A 13,402-nucleotide genomic window follows, 5' to 3' on the forward strand; every position below is an offset into this window, starting at 1 on the left:
TGGCTGGACGCGGAAAGGGGGGGATGGCACCGGGGTGGGGTGGGAGAGGGGAGCATCCCGGGGCGGCTCCAACACCCCCGAATTGGGGGCTCACGGGCTGTGCCGGCACTCGCTGCTGCCATAGCATGACCAGCCCCCCCTTCACCGAGGCTGGGGGTCCCCATCCCTGCTGGCTCCATCCCGCCGCCCGCTCCTTCCCTCTCGCGGCCCTTTGTTGGGCACTAATAGCCGCTTTCCATATGCACGGCAGCATCTGTTCCTGCCAGGGAGATTTGCATCGCTAAATGTAAATTGGGTGTTCTATCATTTATCATAACCGGGAGGGCGGGGGGGACGGGGGGGGGGGGCGGCCAAGCCCGGCCAAGTTGTCACGGGGAATCACACGGCTCATCCTTCGCCCCTGCGCAGCCACCCGCGATGGGGCTGCACGTGGAGGGACGGGGCTGGCCCCGCGTGGGGAGGGACAGCGAGGCCGCGTGGGGACACCGGGGCTCGCTCATCCGTCCCCCAGACAGCAAGGTCACCCCTGAGGTGAGGGGGTGAGGCTGGAAGGAGCGGTGGGCGCTGGATTTGGTGTCCAGCTTTCCTCTCCCTCCCCCTGCTCGTGTCCCCCGGGCCGGGATGTCCCGACCCGCCCCGTCCCTCCCAGCCCGGCCGCAGCGCCTCCCTCGCCTCCTGCCCACCCCTCCAGCCTCGGTCGGACCTCGGAACCCGCCGCCACCGCCGGAGCGATCCCACCCTGGCCATGAAGGGTCCCCTGCGTGGAGGAATGTTCTCCCGGCATGTCAAACGGCACCCCGGAGTGAGTGACCCAGCCCCCCCCTTTCCTCCAGGGCCCCCCATCCCTCCCCTGCCCTCTCCCCCTCCTCCCAAGGACCCCGTGCAGCCCCCAGCCCTCAGGCTTGTCCTTGCCCACCTCTCGCCACGTGCCTGGAGCCCCTGGCCTTCCTCACATCCTTCTGCCTCCATCCCATCATCCCACTCCCCATCCCTCCTGTTCTGTGTCCTTCCTCAGCCTCCTCTTCCTCCCACTCCCCAAAACCCTCCTCAGCCCCCCCAGTCCCGCCTTGTTCCGGCTCCCCCTTCCCGCTGTCCCCCCGCTCTCCCTGCACCCTCCAGCAGTCCTGAGGATCCCCGTTCCTCCTTCACCAAGGAAAGGTGAGACCACCCCGTGCTTCCCACCCCATTCCCTCCATCCAGCGCTGCCGAGGGGCCGGGGCTCCTTCACCGAGCCCGGCTGGGCCACCTCAACTCTTACCCACACCCCAACAGGCAGAGGTGGGTGAGGGGACCTTCCCCGTGTGCCTCCCCCCACCCATCTGGGGACATCTTTGTCAGGGAGGATGGAAATGAAGCCCCCTCCCCACTCACCCCAGCAGCCCCAGGTCTGTCCCTGTCACCCCTCGAAATGTCAAGCTGAGGGGTTTGGCTAAAAAATGCCTCAACCTTGGGCTGGGCACTGCCGGGGGGTGCCAGCACCGTGGGCACAGGTAGCTGGCACCCCCAGGGTGCTTCCCAGGGCAGCACAGGCTGAGGCTCCTCACTGCAGGACGGGGAGATTTGGGCTGTTCCTGTTCCTGCCGCCGCTTCCCCAGTCAGTCCCCGTGAGTGAAAACCCCAAAGAAAACCCCAAACCGGAGGTGTAAAACCAAGGGGGTGTCCTGGGTGCTTGTACACAGCAGCGCTGTTGCTGGGGCAATTTCTGTGGTGTCACCCGCTCCATGCAGTTCCGTCTGTCCGTCCGTCCGTCTGTCCGTCCGTCCGTCCGTCCCACGCGCTCACCGCGGCGTTGCCGGCCAGGTGTAGCCGCGCTCTCGCCCGGCAATGGCTCCTCCGCCGCAGCGTGCCCGGCTGCCTGGCAGTGATGGATGGCCCAGCCACGCCGCGCAGCACCGCGGCCGTGAGGCACAGCAGCGCTGGCAGGGCCACAACCCCGCTGGCACGGCTCGGTGGGCACCGAGCGGGCACCGGGCAGAGGCTGGCACAGCGCCCCGCCGCCCACGCACCCCGTGCCTGGGGGAAATCGGGCTCCACCGCTGGCACCTGCGGCTTGGCAGCCTCCTCCTGGCACTAATTCTTCCCAGCCATTAATTACCCAGACGGTGTCGGCAGCAGATGGCGAGACGGCCCCGCTGCCCCGAAACCTCTCCAGCAGCCACAGCAATTCCCGGCGCTGCGGCGAGCTCTCGATTCGCCAGCGCCTGGGCAGCGGCTGCTGCCAGCTCCGGCTGGCACTCGGTGCCAAGGACCGTCATCCGCTGATGGCCCTGACCTCCCGGATGGGCGCTGGCATCTGCCGGCCGCTCCGTCGTTCCAGCCTGGCTTGGGCACTGCCGGGTGGGAGCTGGGCCGTACTGGGAGCGCTGGGAGAGGCTGGGCAGGGGGACACGTCTGTGCTTCCCCCTTTCCCCGCGCGTGGATGTGCTTGGCAGCGAACAGATGGCCTGGACTGACCCTTTCCATCACATTTTCCAACCGTGCCCCCCCCCTCCCGCCGCGCCCGGTGTCATCCCAGTGGGGAAACTGAGTCACGGAGCGGTGGGCGTTCAGTCTGGGGGCACTTTCTCGGAGCTGCGGCTGCCGAGCCAGAAGAGCTGCGAGCAGAGCCAGGTGCTGGCGATGCGGCTCGGCGCGGAGCCGTCGGCAGCGCTCCCGTTAATGGGCAGGACGCGGCTCCCTCCCCGGGGCACGGGCTGGCGCCGCTCTCATTACGCTCCCCGCGTCCTCCCCGGCGCGGGGGCCGCGGCAATTTGGGGGAGGTCAAAGCCGCCTCGGCTCGGCTCCGATTGAGGCCGCGTCGCTCCGGGCACTGGGGGATTGGCAGCCCGAGCGGAGATGAGGAGATGGAGCCGAGGTGCGATGGGAGCCACCGTGGGCACGGAGCGGGGGGTGAGGGGACCTGCTGGCAGGATGAGTGTGGCGGGGCTGGGGTCGCTGAGTGCCCCCAGGACCCGCTTCGGACCCCTGGCTGCTCAGCCCCAGCGTGTCCCAGTCCATCCCAGTAAGATGAACAGAGCCTCCTTGTTTCGTGCTCCATCAGGAGATGGTGCAGAGGGGGTGCAGAGCCTGGGGGGCTGTGGGGGGACAGGGACCCTGTCTGGGGTCACAGACCTTGCCCAGGGCCGAGTATCACAGGGAGGAACCATGAGCCAAGGCTCAGCCCTGAGTGGAGTCACTGGGAGCACTGGGAATGATGGAAATGGGGTGCTCAGCACCAAATCCTTCAGGGAAGAACCATAAACCGAGGTTCGCTCTGACCGGGGAACACTGGGAGCACCGGGAATGGGGTGCCCAGGACCAAATCCTTTAGGGAGGAGCCATAAACTGAGGCTCAGCCCTGAGCAGAGTCCCTGGGAGCACTGGGAATGCCGGGAATGGGGTCCCCAGGTCCTCAGCAGCGCCAGCGCTGGGCAGCCACAGGCGGAGGGGAAGTGATTTCTCATTCCAAATCCAATTCCTCTCCAACACGAGCCGATTTTTCTCTCCCTCTTTTAATTCAGTCACTCAAGCTGACAGCTACACTGTGTACCGCAGCCCGGCTACAGGATTGCTCTGCCATATTCCCCCTGTAAATCTCCCGGCGTGTCAGCTCTCCCTTTCACTCTCCAGTCCGCCTGATAAATATTCATTTTATTGGGGTATTTTTCATTTCTCTCTCTCTCTCTCTCTCTCTCTCTTTCTCTGCAGCTCGTTCCCCTCATTGGCTTCATCAGTGTGGGCCTGGGCAGTGCAGTCCTGTACCTGCTGCGGCTGGCACTGTACAGCCCAGACGTCAGGTACGCCTTGAGGTGCCCTGGGCACCCCCCGGGGCACCCCTCGGGCTCACCCCACACCCCCAGAGCATGGGGGGGCTCAGCCCAGGTGTGGCAGCAGGTGCTGGCATGCCCAGACACAGCTTCACGGTGAATGATGGGGGGGAAATGTGGGTTCAGAGGTGTCCAGAGCACAGGAGGGAAGTTGGGGGGTTGGATCCCCTCTCCTTGGTTTGGGGGGATGGGAGAAGGGCCCCTCCAGACCTTTTACCCAGGTAAGAGCTGAATGTGGCTGATGGGCACTGGGCAAGGGTGGGACTGAGGGGAAGGGGAAATGGTGGGAGGGATGGCTGGAGGAGGGAGAGGGAGATGGAGGGAGGGAGGGACAGACAAAACGAGCAGGGAGGGCTGAGCAGAGGGAGAGGTGTGAGGATTAAATCCATGAGTGGTTTTGGGATGGATAGAGGGGTGTGGGGAGGGTGGGATGGTCAGATGGGTGGTTGGAGAAGGGATGGGGAGAGGGAAGAGGGAGGGACAAAACCAGTGGGGAACAATGAGCAAGGAGGCAGGTGTGAGGAGGGATGGGTGGATGGACAGACGGACGGACGGATGGATGGAAGGAGGGCTGTGGGATCACAAAGGATGGGTGGGCAGGACAGTTCCACGTGCTGGGGTGACCAGGCTGGTTTCCCCACATCCCCCCCCCCCTGCCCCCCACCTCGTTTACTCCTGGTAAAACCACTCCTGGATTTAATCTGGCACCAGGTGAGCTCAGCTCCACAATTAGCAGATCCAGACACCTTGGCTTGGAGGGTGGGAGTGCAGGGGGGGGGGTGTTTGGGAGGGAATAACACCCCCCCCACCCCCTAAACCCATTAATGCCATTAAACAGCTCCGGGGGGGGGGTGTGTTTGCAGCACGGCCCCCCCTCCATCCCTCAACACACACACAAACATCTTCCCAGATGGAAAATTCTGCTCTTGGCCAGCACCAGTGGAACGGGGGGGACAGAAGAAGGGGGGGCAGCACGAGCTGCTCTCTCCAGGGATCCCATCCCACGGCTCTGCTGGCCTCCCACAGCCCCTCCCGGGACAGGACGGGATGTGGCCAGTTTGGAAAGGCTTCAAGGAGAACTGGGGATGGTGGTGTTGGGGCTGGGGGCACATTGGGGGGCTCCAGTGGGGTATGGGGGGGTCTGTCCCCCACTCCTTACAGGCGCTGATGTCCCTGTCACCCCTCACAGCTGGGACCGGAAGAATAATCCGGAACCCTGGAATAAGCTGAGCCCCACAGACCAATATAAAGTGAGCACTGGGTGAACTGGGGGGGCTGGCAGTGTGGGGAGGGGGGAGGCAGCCACATTTAGGGCAAACACTGCGTTTTCCTCAGGATGGGGAAAGGGGGATCAGTCCTGGAGCTTGTGCTTGAATTTGGGGAAGGGGCACTGTGTGACACCAAGGCCAGGCTGCAGGGACAGTGGCCAGGAGGCCACGAGCCCCCCCTGACCTCCCTCCCTTCTCCAGTTTCTGGCAGTTTCCACTGACTACAAGAACCTCAAAAAGGACCGTCCCAGCTTCTGAGCCACCTCCGGGACGTGCTGGGGTGGAGGGGGAGACCCCCCCCCGCCCCCAAAGCCCCCCGAGCTCCACCACAGGTCCCACTGCTCCCCCAGCACCCCCAAACCGTGTGGTCGTGTCCCACCCCCCAATAAACCACATCCCTGCGGGTGCCCCCGCGCCCCTCACCCCGTGCCTGCATTAAACTCAGCACAGGAATAAATTATGGGGTGGGGGGCAGCAAACTGGATCTTTTATGGTTTCCCAGAGCCTGGAGAGCAGGGGGGGCAGCAAAGTGGATCCTTTATGGTTTCCCAGAGCCATTAACACGGGAGATGCTCTCACCCCGCCCCCCGGCAGGGCTGGGGCAGGGGGGGCTCACATCCCGCTGGAAGCAGGACAAGCCCTCGGGTGCTGTTTCCGCTCTCTCACGCTCCAGGGTCCCCTCCCCGGCCCCTCCGGAGAGGGAAGGAGCTGGGAGGGGTGGAGGGGTCACACCCACACGTGCGAGTGACGTCCTGGAGGCGCGTGCACCCTCTGGAATACGTGACATGGGACAGAGCCCTGCTGGTGCCCATCCGGGCAGGAAGAGGAGGGGAAGGATCCCAGGCTGTCCCCTCACTGCACCCCACATGTTCCAGGGCTCAGCATCACCCCCTGCCCTCAGAGCCCAGTGGGGGAAGCACCGAGATGGGGACACTGAGGCACGAGAGCGCCGGGGCTGAGGGGCTCCAGGGAGCTGCCCCCAACATCCCTCTGCCCCCCCCCCAGCACAGCACCCACACACCTCCAGGCTCTGCCCCCGCTTTTATTAGCAACCCCTCCCCATAGAAAAGTGCAAGATGAGGCTGGAGCAAGCAGTGCCCCCCACCCCAAGCAGGGTCTGGGGGTTCTCCGTACCCTAACACTGACAGCAGGATGGGCGCGCGCCGCCCCCACCCCAGGGACGCAGCACCCAAAGGTGAACACGGGGGAGAAGGGGAGGGGGAGAGGCAGAGGGTGGGTCTCAGCCTCTCTGTGCCCCCCTCCCCCAGTGAGCCCAGCCTGGCAGGAGGGGTGCCCCCCCCTCTCAGTGGTCGCTGAAGCCGGGCATGGGGAAGGCACGGGCGAAGGTCTCGACGCGCTGGCGGAGGTCGCTCAGGCGCCGCTGCGTCTCCGGGTCCTGCAGCAGGAAGGTCTTGAAGTCCTGGAGCTTACCTGGGGGTAGGGGGGGGCACAGGTGAGCCCCAGGGCAGCTCCATCCCTTCCCAGGTACCCACAGCAGGGGCTGGCACCGGTCTGGGGAGCAGGGCTGGCACCACAAGGGGAGAAGGGCTGAGGGGCACCCAGGAAGGTGGGAAATGGGGAGAGAGGGGCCCCCCCATCGCTCACTGGTTTTGCTCTTGACGTCCAGGGCCAGAGCGATGCCCTCGTCGATGAACTCCACGACCTTCTGGAAATCCTCCTCGCGGAAGTGGCGGGAGGTCAGCGCGGGGGCACCTGGGGACAGAGCCCATCAGGGACAGGACCACTGTGGGGGCACCAGCCCCACAAGGGGCTCCGAGTCCCAGGCCCCCAAGGAGCTTCCCAGCCCCACAAGGAGCTCCCTGGTTCCCAACCCCACAAGAAGTTCCCTGGTTCCCAACCCCACAAGGAGCTCACTGGGTCCCAGCCCCACAAGAAGTTCCTTGGTTCCCAACCCCACAAGAAGTTCCTTGGTTCCCAACCCCACAAGAAGTTCCCTGGCTCCCAGCCCCACAAGAAGTTCCCTGACTCCCAGCCCCACAAGGAGCTCCCTGGCTCCCAGCCCCACAAGGGGCTCCCTGAATCCCAGCCCCCCAAGGGGCCCCCTCGGTCCAAGCCCCTCATTGCGGCTCCCCAAGAGGATCCCCAAGTTCGAGTCCCTATGGGGTCCTGCCCCCTTTCCCAGCCAAAACAAGCTCCGAATTCCCACTCAGAGAAGGGTGAAACAGAGTGGGGCTGCTGTGGGGTGAAAATGGAGCCTGGGCAGGGCCTGTCCCTCACCGAGGCGCAGCCCCCCGGGTGTCAGCGCGCTCCTGTCCCCCGGGCACGTGTTCTTGTTGGCCGTGATGGAGACGAGCTCCAGCACCCGCTCTGCCCGCGCCCCGTCGATGCCCTTGGGCCGCAGGTCCACCAGCACCAGGTGGTTGTCGGTGCCACCTGAGGAGCAAAGGAGAGGGGTGAGGATCCCTGAGCACCCCCAGACCCCTCTGCCGCCCCTTTCCTGCTCTGCAGTGCTGCCTCTGTTCCGCCTCACCCCCAATCCCCCTGCACACCCCACTGCTGCCCTGAGACCGAGCAGAGCCACTCGTCCCCACCACAGCTCACCCTTCCTTGACCCCAAAAACAGCAGGACTGGAGCAATACCTGACACCAGGGTGTACCTCATCCCCACCACAGGGTGTACCTCGTCCCCACCACATCTCAACCCTCCTTGACCCCAAAAACAGCGGGGCCAGAGCATCACCTGACACCAGGGTGTACCTTGTCCCCACCACAGCTCACCCCTCCTTGACCCCAAAAACAGCAGGACTGGAGCATCACCTGACACCAGGGTGTACCTCATCCCCACCACAGCTCACCCCTCCTTGACCCCAAAACCTCAGGACTGGAGCATCACCTGACACCAGGGTGTACCCCCGCTGCAGCAGCGCCCGTGCCATGGCCTTGGCGTTCCTCAGCACCTGCTGGCAGTACTCCTGGAAAGCTGGGGAGCTGGCCTGGGAGCAGGGGGGGAACACCCCATCAGCACAGCGGGGACAGGTCACCCCCTGCCCCCTGCCCCAAGCCCCCCCAGCCCGGCACAGACCTGTTTGAGGGCCACAGCCACGGCAGCAATGGCGTGGTTGTGGGGTCCCCCCTGCAGGGAGGGGAACACGGAGAAGTTGATCCTGTCCTCCAGGTCGTAGAGGGTCTCCTTGCCCGTCTTCTTATCCACGGAGCGCACGCCCTTGCGGTAGAAGATCAATCCCGCCCTGGTGACGCGAGACACTGTCACCTCTCCTCGCCAGGGGACACCAGCCCCATCCCCACGGCCACAGCCCCGTTCCAGGGCTCTCACCTGGCGCCACGCAGGGTCTTGTGCGTGGTGCTGGTGACCACGTCCGCGTGCTCGAAGGGCGACGGGATGGCCTTGGCCGCCACCAGCCCGCTGATGTGGGCCATGTCGGCCAGCAGGTACGCCTTGACCTCCTCGCACACCTGGGGACACCGCGGTCACCGGCTGGCCCCGGAGCCCCGTCCGCAGGCCCCGGGCCCTCCCCACGTACCCTCCTGATGCGGGCGTAGTCGATGAGGCGGGCGTAGGCGCTGGTGCCCGCGATGATCAGCCGGGGACGGAAGAGCCGCGCCGTCACCTCCAGCTGGGCGTAGTCAATCAGTCCTGTGGCGGGCTGGGAGGGACAGACAGACAGGCAGGTCAGCCCAGGGACAGGCAGACAGACAGACAGACAGGTCAGTCAGCCCAGAGACAGACAGACAGACAGATAGGTCAGTCCAGGGACAGACAGACAGACAGACTGGTCAGTCAGCCCAGAGACAGACAGGCAGACAGACAGACCGGTCAGTCCAGGGACAGACAGACAGACAGTTCAGTCAGCCCAGGGACAGACAGACAAGTTAGTCAGCCCAAGGTCAAGCAGACAGACAGGTCAGTCAGTCCAGGGACAAACAGATTGGTCAGTCCAGGGACAGACAGACAGACAAACAGACAGACTGGTCAGTCCAGGGACAGACATACAGACAGGTCAGTCAGCCCAGGGATAGACAGACAGACAGATTGGTCAGTCCAGGGACAGGGGGACAGGTCAGTCAGTCCAGGGTCAGACAGATGGACAGACAGCCCCATGGCCAGCTGTGAGAGATGGATGAACAGTTCAATCAGCCCAGGGATAGACAGACAGACAGACAGAGCTCCATCAGTCAGCCTGGGGACGGACAGACAGAGAGGTCAGTCAGCCCCGGGGACGGCTGTGAGGGATGGACAGACAGGAGAGCTTGGTCAGTTAGTCCAGAAATGGACAGCCAGCTTGGTCAGGCTGGGAATGGACAAATGGATGGACAGACAGACAGCTTGGACAGACAGACAGCTTGTGGAGGAACCCCTCTGCCCTGAGCACGGCACGTCCACCTGAGCCCTGGGCACCTCCCTTGGCACTGGGACACGGAGGGGAGGGAGGGCAGGGGTTTGCCAGAGCAGCTCGGACACCTCGAGGACACCTTGGGGACACCTTGGGGACACCTCGAGGACACCTTGGGGACACCTCGAGGACACCTTGGGGACACCTTGGGGACACCTCGGGGCTCCCCTCACCCGCAGACCCTCCCTTCCCCCAGACCCTGCCCCCAGCTCACATCAAGCTTGTAGGGCATGGACTCGAAGAAGATGGAGGTGGCCGAGATCCTCTTGACGTCGGTCATGTACCCGTGCGTGAGGCTGCGGGGGAGGCACGGGGTGAGGCCGGGACCCCCGGGGGGCAGCGGGCCCCACGTCCCCCCCCCACCAGCTCCCCACTTACTGGCCCCCGTCGGGCAGGTCCAGCCCCATCAGGCGGTCGTGGGGCTGCAGCAGGGCCGTGTAGGCGGCGAAGTTGGCCGGGGAGCCCGAGTAGGGCTGGACGTTGACGCCCCAGCGCGCGGGGTCCAGGTCGAACGCTTCCAGCGCCCGCCGCTCGCACAGCAGCTCGATCTGATCCACCACCTCGGCCCCCCCGTAGTACCTGGGGACAGGACGGGGTCACCAGGGGGTCCCCGCTGCCAGCCCGACCCCATGGGAGGCTTGGTGCAGAGGGCGGCCCCCAGCGACGCCTCAGGTTTTAGTTTTTGTATGTTTCGGATCCTGTGCTGCTTTAGGGTGTAGTGCTGACATTCATGTTGTGATGCCTCAGGTTTTAGTTTTTATATGTTTCAGATCCTGTGCTGCTTTACTCTGTGGGTCTGGGCTTCATATTATGGGATGGTGAGCTCTGTTCACAGAGTAGGGAGACAAAACAATTCCTTCTCTAGCTGGGGACCAAGGACAACTGATCGAAATCTCAGGCCCAAGAGCAGAAATAACATGGACTGAAGAGAGAAAAACAAGGATGGGACTGGATAACCTAAAGCTGTAATTGGACAATTAACCCCAATATGCAAATGAACCAAAACTTATAAAAGTGAGAGACCCCGTGACCAGGCATCCATTTTTGTGACCATTTTGGGTTCATCCTGGCTTCATTTTGTGACCATTTTGGGCTCATCTTGTGACCATTTTGGGTTCATTTTCTGACCATTTTGGGCTCACCAGGCGTGTAGCCCTGGCTGGGCTCTTGTGCTGCTCAAGGTGGATCCATTGAGGCCTCCTAATAAATCCCTAATTTATTCTTTACCTCCGTCTAGTCTCTGTTCTAGGTCAGCCTTCTCAAGGCATCACCACTGTGGACCCTGGGGCTCCCTGGATGTCTCCTGCAGCTGAATCCCAGCTGAACCCCGGTGCCCCCCCAGCCCACTCCCCACTTTACCTCTTCCCAGGATACCCCTCCGAGTATTTGTTGTTGAGGCAGGAGCCCAGGGCTTCCAGCGCCGCCCGGCTGCAGAAATTCTGGGGTGGGGGGGGAAAAAGGTGGATGGGAATCGGAGCGGCCAAACCCCCTAAGCAGGGGGTCCCCCCAGCCCCCACCCCACCCCTGCCCAAGCCCCCCGGGCCCCACCTCAGAGGCGATGAGCTCCAGCCCCCGGCACTGCCGATCCTTCTCCTTCTGCACCAGGCTCCACATTTCGGGGTCGCTCTCGGCCAGGCTCTCCTGCCCCGTCCAGCCGGGGACGTGCCCGGCGGCGGCGGCGGCGGGGCCGTGCTGTGCCCGCTGGCTGCCAGTGCCCACCCGGCCCCCCCATCGCTGCAGGGTCTGCTCAGAGAGGGGGGGGGACACAAGCTGTGACCCCCCCGGAGCCCCTCTAGCCCGTCCCAGGACCTACAGGTGACAGTGGCAGGCGCCACACCACCATGATCTGTCTCCAGCCACCGGTGTCACCCTGCAAGGTGGGAGCATGGGGACACCAAGGACCCCACGGGGCACATGGGGATCCCACGGGGCACATGGGGACCCCAAGGACCGCATGGGAACCCCAAGGACCCCACGGGGCACATGGGGACCCCAAGGACCCCCCAAAGTACATAGGGACCCCACAAGCCACATGGGGATCCTCCCAAGGCCCCCACAAGGCACATGGGGACGTCCAAGGACCCCACAGGGTGCATGAAAACCCCTTTAAAAGTCCTCACAAAGGACACAAAGACCCCCGGAAACACTTGGGGATCCTCCCACGGCCCATGGGGACCTCCAAGGACCCCACAAGGTGCATGAAGACCCCCTCAAAATCCTCAAAAAGCACACAAGGACCCCCCCCCAAAACCCCACGGGGATCCCCCCCAAGCTCAGGTGCACAGCGGGACTCTCACCCATGGGACCCCCCCCCCTCGTTGTACACGGTGGCTGTGGGGGGACACCCGCGGGGTGCCCCCAGTGCCCCCCTCATCCCGGTGCCCGGTGCCGGGTGATGTAACCGCTGCCGCCCCATTGCATCACCCGCGGGGCCGCGGGCACCGGGCAGGGGCCAAGGCCGGTGGCGGTGCTGAACCGGCCCCGGGGACCTTTGGGACGGACGCAAAGTCCGCGGGGGTGGGTGGGGGGGGGGGGGGGGCGAACCGGGCCGCGGTGGGGGGGGGGGGGGGGAACCACACGACACCGGGATGGGGGTCCCGGTGCCCAGCCGGGGGCGAGGCGGAGGAGCGGGATGGAATTGAGAGCCCCGGGGGCGATGGAGGGTGGGGGAAGGGGTACACAGGGGGGGAACGGGGGCACCGGGACACCCCCCCCCCGGCAGCGGGGACCGGCACCCCGCACTGGGGACCGGGACCCGCCCGGTACCGAGACCCCTGCGCCACCGGGGCTGCAGCACGCTGTGGGCACCGGGATCCCTGCGAGCACCGAAATCCCCCGGGCACCGGGACCCCTCTGGGATCCGGGACCTTCCCTCCGTGCACCGGGACTTCCCGTGCACCGGGAACCCCAGCGGGTGTCCCCCCCTCCGCTGTCCCCCCGGGCACCGGGACCCCCTCCGAGCACCGGGAGACACCGGGACCGCAGCACCCAGCGCGCACCGGGGGATGCGGGAACCGGGGATCCTTACCGGGGATCCTTACCGGCAACCGGGGACCCCCCCCCCCCCCCCGCGGGCACCGGGCCCCGCTCCCAGCCCCGAGGCTCACCCTGCCCAGGCGGAGCGGCCACATGTCGGTCCGCGCTGCACGTGGGTCCCGGCCGGGTCCCGGCGCCGGTCCCGGTCCCGGTCCCGGCCCCCGCCTGGCCCCGCCCCCACGCGCGCGCTGCCGGGAGGGCGGAGCCACCGGAGCCGCGGGGGCCGACGGGAAACTGGAGGTCCGACACGTCCCCCCCCCCCCCCCCCCCCAACCGGGGTCAGCCCGATCCCCGCACCCCCCTTCCCTAATTCTGGGGTCCCCTATCCCTGCACCCCCCATCCCAAATTTTGAGGTCCCCCGTCCTTGCACCAGCCCCATCCCTAATTTTGGGGTTCCTCGTCCTTGCACCCCCCCATCCCTAATTTTGATCCCATATCCCCGCAATCCCCATCCCTAATTTTAGGGTCCCCTACCCTTGCACCACCCCTATTTCTAATTTTGGGGTCCCCCGTCCTCGCACCACCCCCATCTCTAATTTTGATCCCTTATCCCTGCATTCCCCATCCCTAATTTTAGGGTCCCTCATCCTTTCACCCCCCCCATCCCTAATTTTGGGGACCCCCATCCTTGCACCACCCCCATCCCTAATTTTGGGGACCCCCATCCTTGCACCACCCCCATCTCTAATTTTGGGGACCCCCATCCTTGCACCACCCCCATCTCTTAATTTTGAGATCCCCCGTCCTTGCACCCCCCATCCCTAATTTTGGGGTCCCCCATCTCTGCAACCCCCTCACCCCAACCCGGGGTCCCCCATCCCTCCCCCCACGCCTTATCCTAGAGTCCCCATCCCTGCACCCCCCCGTTCCCTAATTCCGGGGGTCCCGCCTCCTCGCTCTCCCCCCATCAAACACAAT

The 13,402-nt window shown here is 64.8% G+C and overlaps 2 protein-coding genes across 2 annotated transcripts; one reads left to right on the forward strand and one right to left on the reverse strand.

The window, feature by feature from the left end:
• Positions 1–468: 468 nt before the first annotated feature.
• On the forward strand, positions 469–5,493 carry NDUFA4L2 (NDUFA4 mitochondrial complex associated like 2). The gene is made up of 5 exons (XM_054004771.1): positions 469–531; positions 692–802; positions 3,688–3,776; positions 4,996–5,056; positions 5,276–5,493. Exons 2-5 carry the CDS (start codon positions 746–748, stop codon positions 5,330–5,332), a joined length of 264 nt encoding a protein of 87 aa, XP_053860746.1. The 5' UTR covers positions 469–531; positions 692–745; the 3' UTR covers positions 5,333–5,493.
• Positions 5,494–6,098: 605 nt separating this feature from the next.
• SHMT2 (serine hydroxymethyltransferase 2) lies at positions 6,099–12,673 on the reverse strand. The gene is made up of 12 exons (XM_054004732.1): positions 12,555–12,673; positions 10,996–11,190; positions 10,807–10,886; positions 9,826–10,026; positions 9,662–9,743; positions 8,578–8,700; positions 8,370–8,509; positions 8,118–8,283; positions 7,929–8,028; positions 7,313–7,468; positions 6,680–6,787; positions 6,099–6,505 (listed from the first exon to the last, which is right to left on the reverse strand). Exons 1-12 carry the CDS (start codon positions 12,576–12,578, stop codon positions 6,378–6,380), a joined length of 1,503 nt encoding a protein of 500 aa, XP_053860707.1. The 5' UTR covers positions 12,579–12,673; the 3' UTR covers positions 6,099–6,377.
• Positions 12,674–13,402: the final 729 nt, after the last annotated feature.

Source organism: Vidua macroura, unplaced genomic scaffold (assembly GCF_024509145.1).
Source record: "Vidua macroura isolate BioBank_ID:100142 unplaced genomic scaffold, ASM2450914v1 whyUn_scaffold_107, whole genome shotgun sequence".
Lineage (NCBI taxonomy): Eukaryota > Metazoa > Chordata > Aves > Passeriformes > Viduidae > Vidua > Vidua macroura.

What these genes read in the sequence shown, in the direction of transcription:
- NDUFA4L2 (XM_054004771.1), top strand. Translation starts at nt 746, where the DNA reads ATGAAGGGTCCCCTGCGTGGAGGAATGTTCTCCCGGCATGTCAAACGG. An exon ending in CTGTACAGCCCAGACGTCAG is followed by an intron (nt 3,777 to 4,995) that starts GTACGCCTTGAG and finishes CACCCCTCACAG; the next exon opens with CTGGGACCGGAAGAATAATC. An exon ending in GCCCCACAGACCAATATAAA is followed by an intron (nt 5,057 to 5,275) that starts GTGAGCACTGGG and finishes TCCCTTCTCCAG; the next exon opens with TTTCTGGCAGTTTCCACTGA.
- SHMT2 (XM_054004732.1), bottom strand. Translation starts at nt 12,578, where the DNA reads ATGTGGCCGCTCCGCCTGGGCAGG. An exon ending in TGGCTGTGGCCCTCAAACAG is followed by an intron (nt 8,029 to 8,117) that starts GTCTGTGCCGGG and finishes CCCTGCTCCCAG; the next exon opens with GCCAGCTCCCCAGCTTTCCA. An exon ending in ACCCGGGGGGCTGCGCCTCG is followed by an intron (nt 6,788 to 7,312) that starts GTGAGGGACAGG and finishes CTCTGTCCCCAG; the next exon opens with GTGCCCCCGCGCTGACCTCC.